The following is an 11788-nucleotide window of genomic DNA, read 5'->3' as shown; positions in this document are numbered from 1 at the left end:
GTCATGTGTGACAGGCTAGTCCAAGAAGGTGTTGGTAGGGGAAATCGAACTCCTGACTTCTGGCCAAGAGTTCACCTACTCCACCAATTTGAATACCCCTTTAGGGGCAAATTTGTCATGAATTTGTATATATATATAATCTAAGTGTTACTTTTTATCATATACACACAGAACCAAAAAAGAAAACTCACATAAACATTTATAATATAATTTAGTATATATCTCAAGATATTCTCGATGCATAAATTAATGCTAATGCAATTGTTTTATTCGGGGAAGATAGTTTGTTTAGTGATTACAAATATTCGCTTCCTAAAGCACAACTACGTTTCAAAACAGGGATTTTTTTTTTAACAAAAAAAACATTGAATGGATCTAAAAAGTGCAAATTGCTCAAAAATCTCTAATGCAAACATGTTTTGTTCTGCACTCCCTAGCCACTTTTTTGTACCATATTTTTTTGTTAATTTGTACCATATCTTGTATGGTTTTGTACCACATATTGTATTGTTTTGTACCACATTTTATGACTAGGAACTCCAAAACAAAACATGTTTGCATTTGGGGATTTTTGAGCAAATTGCCCATCTAAAAATCAACAAAATTAAAAATTACAGGACTAAATAACAATTTTGACAATCCGGGCCAATCGGATCCGAATACACTGGACCAGATTTTGTCCCGAGGGTCCCGGGTACGGGTTGGGCCACGAAGTCAAAATAGAGTTGGGAGTTTATCAAAGACACAGAAATCACTTAGCTGAATATATTTGCCCGATATGGAATGGCAAAGCGACGACAAGGAGCTTAAGGCCGCCGGCGCCGAGATTCTTGGCGGCGGACGCGTCGGAATTCGCCTCCGCGGCTGGGAGATCGAGTCCTTCAAGCGTTCGATTCTTAGCTCCTCCCTGGCTCAACAGTACTAATTTGTCTTCCCTCCCTTAGTGTTTGTACATATGATTAATATTACTGATTTTGTAGTGTGTTTGCTTGTTTGTGTGATTAATTGCGTATGTTGGACCACTGGTTTAGAAAAAGTAGTTTGTATGACTGCTGATGAACTTTTAAGGATGAATTGGAAGTTGGAACGTGATTTGTTGAGAGATAATTATTTATCTGCTATTGGAATCCTCGGAAAAAAAAAGTAGGGAGATTATTGACGGAAATAAACAAAAAAATAGTCTAGTTTTGTTATCTGTTAGCTGATCTTATGTCAATGCCGAGGGGAAAAGGTTCAGACTTTGATTCCTCAAGGTGCTGTTTTTCTACAGAAAAATAATCTTGTTGCAGTTTCTCATCCATCTTTCCTCGGCTGGAAATAAATGTTAAAAAATTTAAGGGATGTAATACTGATACACTTTGTTTGGATGACATGGGGTAAACTTAAAAGGGATAACTCCATACGAAGGGAAACAAAGAATAGTTAGATAAAGGGGTTCGAAAGTCATGCTCTTTTGTTGGATGTTAGAATAGGAAGGAACATCTTTGAAAAGAAATCTTTTCTTCTCCTGATTCTACAGTTTCCGTCGTTTGATCTGCCTGCATGCCAGATTTCAGTTATTCTAAATTCCTTTCATTCCTCTGCAACCCGTTTGAAGTTTGTTAAGTGTTTCTTGTTAGTAAGCAGCTGGAAAAATTGCAATGTTCACGGATATTGGTTTAATCTAGTGTAACTGGTATAATATACTTCGATGTTCTGCTGAAGATCATAAGCCTAAGACATTTGATAGTTAGTTAAAGGCCCCGTTTGGTTTCAAAAGCTAGGCCAAAAAAGCACTTTTTTAAGTGCTTTTCAGTTAACAAGGTGTTTGGTTGACCAAAAAAGTGTTTAAATAAGCACTTTTTAAAGTCAAAATTAGAGCTTTTTCAAAAGCAAAAAATTGTAGCTTTTAAAAGCTCTTATTTTAAAAAATCTCTACAAAATCCAAACGGGCTCAAAGTATCCCTTCATGCAATTTTTTTCTATGTGAATTCAATGAAGTACTCTCTGATCCTCGTCGTGAAATATAATTTGCAACCAAAACTTCGTATTCTTTTGCGGCTTACTAGAAGTTTTTTTGTTTCTTAATGAGTTGAAAATAAATTGGTCGTTTAGCTATGCCTAATACTCTGTCCAGCTTTGTAACCTGTGTATACGTATACCTGCAGGTGGGAAGAGAAGCTTCAAACATCCCACTTGCCAGAGATGGTTTTTGGGGAGAGTTCTTTGGTTCTTAAGCATGTAAATAGTGGTATTAAAATTTATTTCAATGCATTCGATGCTCTATGTGGATGGAAGCAGGAGGCATTACCTCCGGTTGAAGTTCCTGCAGCTGCTCAATGGAAATTTCGAAAGTATTATGCACCAAATTTTTATCATTTTTACTGAACTTTATTACTAATGTGTAAATTGTTTGACACTAAAACTTCAACAAAATTATATGATTTTGTATTAGTTTCTGAGGAATGTGGAATTTGAAGTATGTGTATTACCCTAGTGACTTGTGGATGTTAAAAATGATTTAAGCATACTATTCTTATGCTGGTGGGTACGACAGTTATACGCACATATGCACGATCATAAATTTTTAATGGACGTGTCTCACCGTTTTATTTTAGTTACCACCCTTTAGTTTGTATGCATTCTTATATGTCAGTTACCTATTCGTGGTTCAGTCAAAAATAATATTGTTTTCTCACAATGTTAATTTAAGATAGAAGATATGATTTCTCAAACGACGTCTTAAATCAAGGGCATTTCCTCTAACCGAGTCTTGTTCTAGAAAAGAAGCTTATTCATGGGTACAAGTTTTCCTTTTTTATTTTTCTCTAATTTTTCCTCGCTACTTTTAATATTTCGATGTCAGTATTTTAGAGTCGATTCTGTGTTTTTCCCTGTTTCCAGGAGAAAATCACACTTTTAAGGCATATTCTAGTATTGTGGCTTGCAGCTCTGATTTTCTAGCTGCACCATTCAACGCCACCAAATCAAGATGTATGAGATTTTTCAATACTAGTAGGAATCCACCTTGTGCCCTTTGGCGGTCCAATTCTATTTTCATATTCATTAACTTTTATCTTTAGGAGTTGTTATTATACAAAACCATACTTTTTCATTCTTTGGAGGGAATCATATTATCCATAGTATTCGACTTTATCTCTCACCTTCCCTACACCTTTCTCTGATTCTTTTTTAATTTTTAATCTTGCAGCAAGCCTACCGATCAGGTGATACTGGACTATGATTATACCTTCACAACGCCATACTGTGGAAGCACTGGTATCGAAATGAATCCTGAGGTGTGTCTTCTTTCTGTGTTGCGCCCAAGTTTAGTAATAGTTGTTGATAGATCATTTGAGATAAAAGGGTGATCATGTCCAGTGGCTTTATCTTCCCACCCCTTAGGTAGTGTTTGGGAGAGTTTCTAGAAAGCACTTCTCAGCTTCTCGTTAACAAAATTTTGAAATTTTGTTAACGAGAAGCTGAGAAGTGCTTTCTAGAAGCTCTACACTACCTTAATCTGCTATGACTTGACATGTTTGATTTATTGCCCAACTTTTGTTCTACTCTTAACAAAAGTTGGGCAATAAATCAAACATGTCAAGTCATAGCAGATTAAGGTAGTGTAGAGCTTCTAGAAAGCACTTCTACTCTTAACAAAATGAAGGTTTCCACAAATCATGTGTAAGCTGTTTTAACTTTGTTCGGTTGCTGTTTAATTTGAGGTCCTAATGCATGGTTTTATTCATTTACAAGACTGGGAGAAGAGCTTCAGAGGAAAACAACCGCAGCCTGCATTGGAAAGACTGCCAAGAACAGATCGACATGGTTGCTTTGGCAGCTAAAGAGCCAATTCTTTTCTATGATGAGGTTTGTAATCTGTTAATTGGTGATTCCTGAGGCTTTAAGGGACAATCCATTGGTATGCATTTCTTTACCTGGTTTACTTGTTTATGCCATATTTAATATGACAGATCGTGTTGTATGAAGATGAATTGGCTGATAATGGCATCTCTCTTTTGACGGTCAAAGTGGTATATCTTAATTTTTGCTATTTATTTTCTTTTTTCTTGAATGGACTGAGGGCAAAACTTACTCTGTGTTCTGATGATTGTCCAGAGAGTCATGCCCAGTGGTTGGTTTCTCCTCTTGCGCTTCTGGGTGAGTCTTTTGAGTCTCTCTCTTTAAGATATTAATTTTGACAGTTGACATCACTGCTTCCAAATTTTGATCATGATTTTTTCTAATATAATTATATGAAAACCTACCAAAAGGTTATGCATATACTTGATGTTTCCTTATTTTAGTTTTGGAATGTGACAGCGGAAGAGTGATTTTACTCATGTTACAAATCTTTACTTACTACGAGTATTCCTTGTTTGATGTCTCTCACAGCTCAGAGTCGATGGAGTGCTAATGAGACTGAGAGACACCCGAATGCATTGCATTTTCAGGGAGAGTACGAAACCGATTGTACTTCGAGAAAGCTGCTGGAGAGAAGCAACATTTCATGCCTTGTCATCTGTATGTTGTGCATATTATTTCATTTGTCAGATAATTATCCATCTTTTTCCAACTTGGCCTCTAAATTTGGAAATTCCTTAATTCCTAGTCGCTTCATTTTTTCCATCTTTATAGGTTGTTAATTTGTTTTATTTGATTTTTGAGTGCAATTCTTTGTTATACTTGGGTTGTCATCCACATCAACCTGCTACATCTATCAACTCTTTTTCCTCTAAGATCGATTAACTCTATTGATGTGCCTTATATCTTTATTTAATTTTGCAGAAAGGATATCCCAAAGATTCTGCTGCATACAGTGATCCTGGTATCATCAGTGAACGGCTCCCAATTGTGAGGCGCGAAACCCAAAAGCTCCTATAACTGTATATTATTTAAAGAATGGTAGCAATTTGTTATGTGAATGTTATACTGTCATTTCTTGAACCTGAGTAATAGGGACCAAAACAAAAAATGCTCAAAGAAGACGGGAACAAGTTTTTATGTGAGAACTTTGAGTCTTTTGAGACCCATAACTTTGTTTGATTTAATTTTCTAGCCACACCAGCCATCACAAAACTGGATACTTCTCTACCCATTTCAAGAAATTATTGAAAACATGAATCGTTTCAGACGAAATGTTTAATGTCTTGGTAATTCCCCTGTAATGAAGCCTCTTAATAATGCTGGGATCTTTTGACCAAAAACCAACTTGGTCAAGATTTTCATCTCTCCAGCAAACGCTTGCGGTAACACCTCCACGAGCCTTCAGGCCATGAATGATGCCCAACAGTTCTGAGTTTGCTACGATAGCAAAATATGTGAAGCAGAGTTGACTTAAAAATATGCAAGATTGGGTAGGTACTCCTGTTCTTGGCTGGTAAGGCTCTCTATTCTATGGGTACACTTTGTGATGTAAATAGGAAGTGGAATGATGGATATCGTTTGATTAAATGCACGTAAATAGTACTTCAAAACAAATGTACAATGCAGATCCGAACATAAAGGTTTTGGAAATGTTACTCTCGTGCACAAGATGAGTACGAAATCATCGAAATGGCCTGTCAAAACCAGGAACATTCATCCACAAAACACGAGTGAAGGATCTCGTTAGCCCTACGCAAGTATGCAAGAAAAGGTCGATACTACGACCCATAATCCAAACTTGAAGTTTCGAAACTGTATGATCGCATAAATGATTTTGTTCACCTAAATATTAAATGTTGCACTTTTATTTTGCTCTTTTTGACTGCCAGAAAAATATTTAGGAGTTATTGCTTAATTATTTTTTCCTATTGAAATATTTTAAAAAATATTATTATTATTATTGAATATGCCCGACAATTTACCAAATGACCCAATAACTTTAAACATCACCATATTACAATATTTGCAATGTCAAAATAATTTCTCAAGAAATAAAAATGTAAGAACAAGAAACACAACGATATAATTCCTCATATATTAACTAGAGCAAACATAATGCTCTCAAGAAATTAAATTTGCATATAATGATATAAACTATACCAATATTAATATAGGAATACCTTTTTGGTTCAATATATTTTTCTTATTTAAAAAATTCGCATGTGTGTGCGCTGGTCCAACTTTTCACGAAGACGAGGAGCAAGTGCAACATAGAAAATTTGTCGACATTAAGCTTATTGTAAATACTCCATCTCTCCATGCTACAAGAAATCTAGATTTTGTGATAAAAACAAAGTAACTTTTAGATGCCAGTTCTTATGGTACTAGCTGCATCCACTGCATTTAATAAGATTTGCAATGATTGTTGGTTACGATTGAATGGATGTTCTTGAAGTTCATGAATTTACATTCTTTTGTTAAACTCCATGTCAAGTTTAAGATAACAAGAACTTTGTTGAGATTCAAATTTTTGCTTCATATCAACACATTTTTGGGCCACATTTAGGTTGTATTTGAGAGACATGCAAGATTTGGATGGGTAGCGTGATTTGAAGAGGATCTAACTAGCTACAAGGAAATTTTCTTAGTGCATTATATATATTTCACCTTTAGCAGCCTGAAAAAATGATTTCCATGTTTTATAATTTCAGACTCTGAAAATAATTTTTACTCTTTTGCCTTGTGCAGACATAATTGTGATGTAAGGTTGCAGATCCCAATCGTGTTGGACTCAAAGGTTTCAAATTCCTTTTATTGTGTGAAATCGAGGACTAGGTTGATCGTGATGAATGATGATGACACAAACATGGTGAAGATGTTGAAGAAGGAACTGGAGAAGGTGGTGTAGAAAATAGCAAAGAGCACCACAAGTGATGATGGTAGGAAGTATGATTCTTCGGTCCGAGAAATATCTAAATGATAATAGCTCCGAGCATATGGAAGATGTAGAAGACTCTGGATCAATATCGTGAGAAAATAAAGCATGATTCGGATCAAATTTGTCCTAAAGACATTTGTCACGGACCGAAACTTGACACGCCAGTCAAAGAACAATGTTGCACTTAAAGGAGGCTAGAAAGTTCCAATACATTTAAGAACTCAACACAAGGATGTAAACTAATGTCTCTTGCGCATTCTAGCTAGAATTGTGTAGAAAAATTTAAAATATTTTACGCATAACTAGCTAATGCTAGAATAATCTAGAGTATTTTAGCAACTTGCAATACTTTAGAATCATAAAGTTAGTTGTATATGAAAAAAAATATAGTAGAACACACTATAATATCCTCATTTGTGATAAATCTAGAATACATTAGAAACTTAGAATTAGTAGTATAAATAAGCTCGTATACTTAAATAAGTTTCTCAAGTTATATTAAGAACACATTTTCTGACAAAAGCCATTTTTAAATTCTCTTGTGCTTTTGTTTGATTTGATAAAAGTTTATATAATTGATGGCGCTGATTTCTAAAAAGCTATTTAAGCTACATACATATACTTATATACACGTTTTTACCCACACCCCAATCCAAATCCCTACACCTCTCCAAGTTGCGCGACACCTCCCTGCACTGTCGGAAATGGGTCGGTCGAACCACTCACCTAGCCCAGGACCTGTAGCTTGCACTTAGGTTTCGAATCGAAGAAAACGATCTTGATTCGAGGTTGTTCTCGCGAACTTTTCCTGTTCGAGTTAGGTAAGCTTTTCTCTTTCGATTCAGCTGATTTCGGTCTTCTAGATGTTGTTTACTTTGGGTTCTTAGCCTTAGTTAGTACTTGAGGGAGTCCGAATCTTTCCTGTCATTTCAGCTGCTTTTTGGGTTATCCCGCAAGCTGCCGCCGCGCTACCACCACCTCGGAAAGTAGCTGGTCATATTCCAGATCATCTTGGCTCGTTTTCCAGCTAGTTAGTTTGAGGTATAACAGGCTGCCCGGAAATGGGGATTTTACCCGCTTTGATTTTAATTCGATTTCGTCGATTATATCACACCGTTATTGATATATTATGGATTTAATGTTGTAGGTTTGACAGTTGAAGGAATTCGAGTTATATCTTCGTCGACCCATAAATTATGTCGAATTGTTTAGTGCGATAATTGGAAGATGTTAGGGTTGTTTGTCATCGTTGGGATTAATTTAAGGATTTAGAGTAAGTTGTTACTTAATGCAAGTTATTCATTGTCTATTGGTTTCAGTGTTTTCCTAACTTCTCATATGCTTTTCACTTAACAGAAAAAGAAGGGGGAGTGAAGATGGTTCTACTAGAGTTGATAAGAAGGAAAGAACAATCACTATCAGGCCACTAAACATGGAAGATTTTAAGGAAGCCAAAAATCAGGTATGGTAGTTCTAAGTTATCTATTAAAAGAACTTTGAATATATTGTGTGAAATTCGAAAAAGAGCCTTATCAAAACCTGTTGCACCAAACACAGTTTTCATTGCTGCAATTGGGCCTGGCAAAGTTGGTAGTGTCAAGTTTGAGACCCATCAGTAAAGTGTTATTGCCTATTGTGGAGTTTAAGAAAGTGCTTCATGGCAGAACTCGGCCATTCATTCTCCTGTCGTCAATCACCCAAGAATTGGAATTTGTGTATGGATAGTTTTTACATTGTTGATGATAGTATATGAAAAGTCTAAAACTCCGATCCTGAAAATTTTGATATTGTATGCATAAGTTGTTGAATATTGCAAAGATAGATATCCTTCCCTATTCTTTCAAATTTTAGATTGTTCTTACGTACTAGAATCCTTATCAATTTATTTATTTAGTCTGTAAGACTAATACTTTAAAGTTTGAAAAACAGCATAAACCAGTGATAGGAAGCATCTATTCCAGTGTCCAGATTTCTTGATTCCAATTTGTTTTTCATGTGTGATGAACTTTCTACATATTGCCATTTGCCACAGGGTGCAACTATCTTTGCAGCTGAGGGTTCCATAATGAATGAATTGGAGCAATGGAACGAATGCAACGGCGAAGGTGGTTCGAGGAAGAAGGAACAACTATCCTACATCCTGTAATATATGGCCAGGTACAATTTCCTCTCTTCCATGCATGAATGGACATTTTGTTGTGTATTTCTAGATATCTTTTAGGATATGGTTATGGAGATGCCATAATAGTGGAAATCCTGGAAAGCATGTCATCCAAGTCCCTAATAGAAGTAGGTTACTTCTGAAATAAGTAGCGCCGCTGCACTTCAACCCGAAAATATGTTGGTAATTTTGTTTTGTAAAGAGTGCTAAAAACTGTGTACCAAATGTTTGTATGTATTTCACACACCAAGTGCCATGGATGGCATATATCTATAGATGTATAAAGATACTGACAGCAGGGTATGAATTACAGATTTGATTCCATATTTATTCTTTTATTTTCGATGATAATTGTCTCTGCTCAACTACATGAACAATTTCGTGGCTGATTTAGCCACGGAAGTTGCAAAACCGTGGCTAAATTAGCCACGGTTTTAATTACACGGAAGTTGAAAAACCGTGTCTAATTTAGCCATGGTTTTAATTACAGGAAGTTGACAAACCGTGGCTAAAGTTAGCCACGATTTAGCTACGGTTTCAAAAACTGTGGCTAAAACTGAAAAATTCTTCTTGTTTTACTTTTCGAGGTCAATAATTTTGAAAGTTATAAAATTGTGTCTTGATAATATTCTGTGTCTTGTAGCTACATATTCGAGGGATGAAAGTAAAGATACTAGTGGAAGCATCAAGCAAGAGCTTTGCTTTTGTAACCTTGAAAACACAGAAGAAATTATGTAACAGGTATAAGTTGAGACCTTCTATCTTTAACATTATAGAAATAGGTTTGTTTTGGCGGGTTTGTTTTCGTGGTGTAAAGTGCTATTGCATTTGAAAATTCTAATTTGTGGTTTGCTCTTCTTTCTTAATTGTAATTTAACGTTAATTTCGGAAACTAAATATAGAGATTGTTTATTGGTAATGACATGTACCTAAGTTAAAGCCAGAAAAATCATTTAGAGCTCATTAAGATATAACATGGGTTTTTAATAATTATAAACATGTGTCCATTAGTTTGTGAATGCGAATTTGTTTTCTAGTTTATTATGGTTTTGCGTTGTTGATGACAAGAAGCTGGTACTTGTTCATATCTGCAGCACTCATAGCTTTGTGAATTTGCTGGACTGAGGGGAAAAATACCAAGCACTTCTTCCACAAAGAATTCATCATTTCCGTCTTGATTGTTACCTGGTAGGTGCTATTATAAGGAAAATACTAAATCAAAATATACACAATTTATTGTAGTTTGTTTGCTTGCCTAACAAATAGGATTTGGATTTTAAATCTATGGAATTGGAATATGCTACAGGTTGCCAAATAAATTAGATCAAACTACCTGCTTTTTCCTTTCTTAATACAATACCTTAAATTTACTTAAATTACTAAACTCATGTTCATATAAACTTTTATTAGATATCCTACATGGTTGAAATTTCCTTGCTTAATTCACGTGCGCTCTTCGTTGAAGAACGATAGCCCAAACTTGAGAAAGTACTTAGGGTAGCAATCTTGCTTAAAAATGGACAACCTTAAGACCCAAAAATCTAGGAAATTATGCAGTTCATAGTTGATATGACACAGGTAACTAAAAATAATACAATAAGGAGAGCGGAAGGAATTCTTGGATTTGAAAAGGATTGAAAATCAGTTACCTTGCAGAAGTGTCAGCGACCGTGAACCATTGGATCGATATGAAATTTGGTCCGTACATTTAGAAGAGAGAGAACTCGATTGTGAACGGTGGAGATCGGGTTTTGATGACAGAAGCCGATGATTTCTCGCATGGAATATGTACCGTCTGATTTTAAAGTTGTGTTTCATAAATCTAATCGTTGAATTATTAATCAACACTAAAATCCGATAAATGAACATGGGATAAATTAAAGGATTATTATAGTCGATCAGATAAACAATTAATCAAAACTCTAGCAATTAATCAAAACTAAAGCTCGATCAATGAACAAAGGATAATAGGATTATCATAGTTGATCCAATAAACAATTAATCAAAACTCTAGTAATTAATCAAAACTAAAGCCCAACCAAATAAATAGAGGATTATAGCACACGACATGAACAATTACTCGAAATCTTCAGCCCAATCGAATTCAATTCAAAACCGTCGAAAAAATCAACAAATTAAATGATTATTATAGTCGATCCGACAAAAATTAATCAAAACTTTAAGAAATTTATCAAAACTAAAGCCCAATAAAAATAAACAGAGGATTATAGCACAATTACTCGAAACTCAATTAATTAAAACTAAAGTCTAATCGAATCTAATCTAGAACTAAAATCGACGAAACTTAAGCAGATAGTTAGGGAGGAAACTTGAGAAGAGGAGACTTTGCTTTCCGCCAATTTTTTTTGAAATGTTGGATCGGTATATATATATATCCTTATCGATCCAACATTTCAAAATAAATTATATATATATATATATATATATATATATATAAAACAGCTAAGTCTCTCTCCTCTTCTCAAGTTTCGTCCCTACGGATCGACTCTCTCCTCCAAGTTTTGTCGTTTCAATTCTGAATTAAATTCGTTTGGAATTTATTTTTGATTAATTGAGTTTTTGAGTAAATGTGCTATAATCTTCTGTTTACTTTGATTAGGCTTATTTTTTTTATTAATTTCCTAGAGTTTTGGTTAATTTTAATCGGATCGACTATAATAATTATTTAATTTGTTGATTTTTTCGGCGGATTTGAATTGAAGTAATTATAAATATAAAAAGCAAACTTCAACAAACACTACGAGAAATTTAGTTTCTTTTGAGTGTTTTTGCCCAAGAGGGTTGGGTCGTAAGTCCTCGAGTGAAGGCTGTAAATCCTACGA

General features: G+C 34.9%; 1 protein-coding gene and 1 long non-coding RNA gene across 8 annotated transcripts in view; both read left to right on the top strand.

Annotated features, from left to right (window-relative positions):
- The first annotated feature begins 755 nt into the window (after window positions 1–755).
- On the top strand, window positions 756–5199 carry LOC140866279 (TIP41-like protein). The gene is made up of 8 exons (XM_073271240.1): window positions 756–918; window positions 2148–2333; window positions 3191–3278; window positions 3736–3849; window positions 3954–4013; window positions 4099–4140; window positions 4375–4503; window positions 4768–5199. The coding sequence occupies exons 1-8, from the start codon at window positions 779–781 to the stop codon at window positions 4861–4863; spliced, it is 855 nt and encodes a 284-aa protein (XP_073127341.1). The 5' UTR covers window positions 756–778; the 3' UTR covers window positions 4864–5199.
- Window positions 5200–7113: 1914 nt separating this feature from the next.
- LOC140865632 (uncharacterized) overlaps window positions 7114–11788 on the top strand; it is a 49066-nt gene continuing 44391 nt past the window's right edge. For 3 of the 7 annotated variants that reach the window (XR_012144667.1, XR_012144666.1, XR_012144665.1), the window contains exons 1-8: window positions 7114–7605; window positions 7718–7825; window positions 7932–8057; window positions 8141–8246; window positions 8342–8499; window positions 8817–8941; window positions 9589–9686; window positions 10040–10133. This is a non-coding gene — a long non-coding RNA (uncharacterized lncRNA). The other 4 variants (XR_012144662.1, XR_012144664.1, XR_012144661.1 and 1 more) reach the window with 4 other exon arrangements.

This window comes from Henckelia pumila, chromosome 4, assembly GCF_033568475.1.
Source record: "Henckelia pumila isolate YLH828 chromosome 4, ASM3356847v2, whole genome shotgun sequence".
Taxonomy (NCBI): Eukaryota; Viridiplantae; Streptophyta; class Magnoliopsida; order Lamiales; family Gesneriaceae; genus Henckelia; species Henckelia pumila.
This window is presented reverse-complemented; position numbering and strand designations above follow the sequence as displayed.

Bases quoted from the DNA above. Each gene is read 5' to 3' on its own strand.
- LOC140866279 (XM_073271240.1), top strand. From the start codon at position 779: ATGGAATGGCAAAGCGACGACAAGGAGCTTAAGGCCGCCGGCGCCGAG. The intron at 919-2,147 runs GTACTAATTTGT...GTATACCTGCAG, and splicing joins AGCTCCTCCCTGGCTCAACA to GTGGGAAGAGAAGCTTCAAA. The intron at 4,014-4,098 runs GTATATCTTAAT...ATGATTGTCCAG, and splicing joins CTCTTTTGACGGTCAAAGTG to AGAGTCATGCCCAGTGGTTG.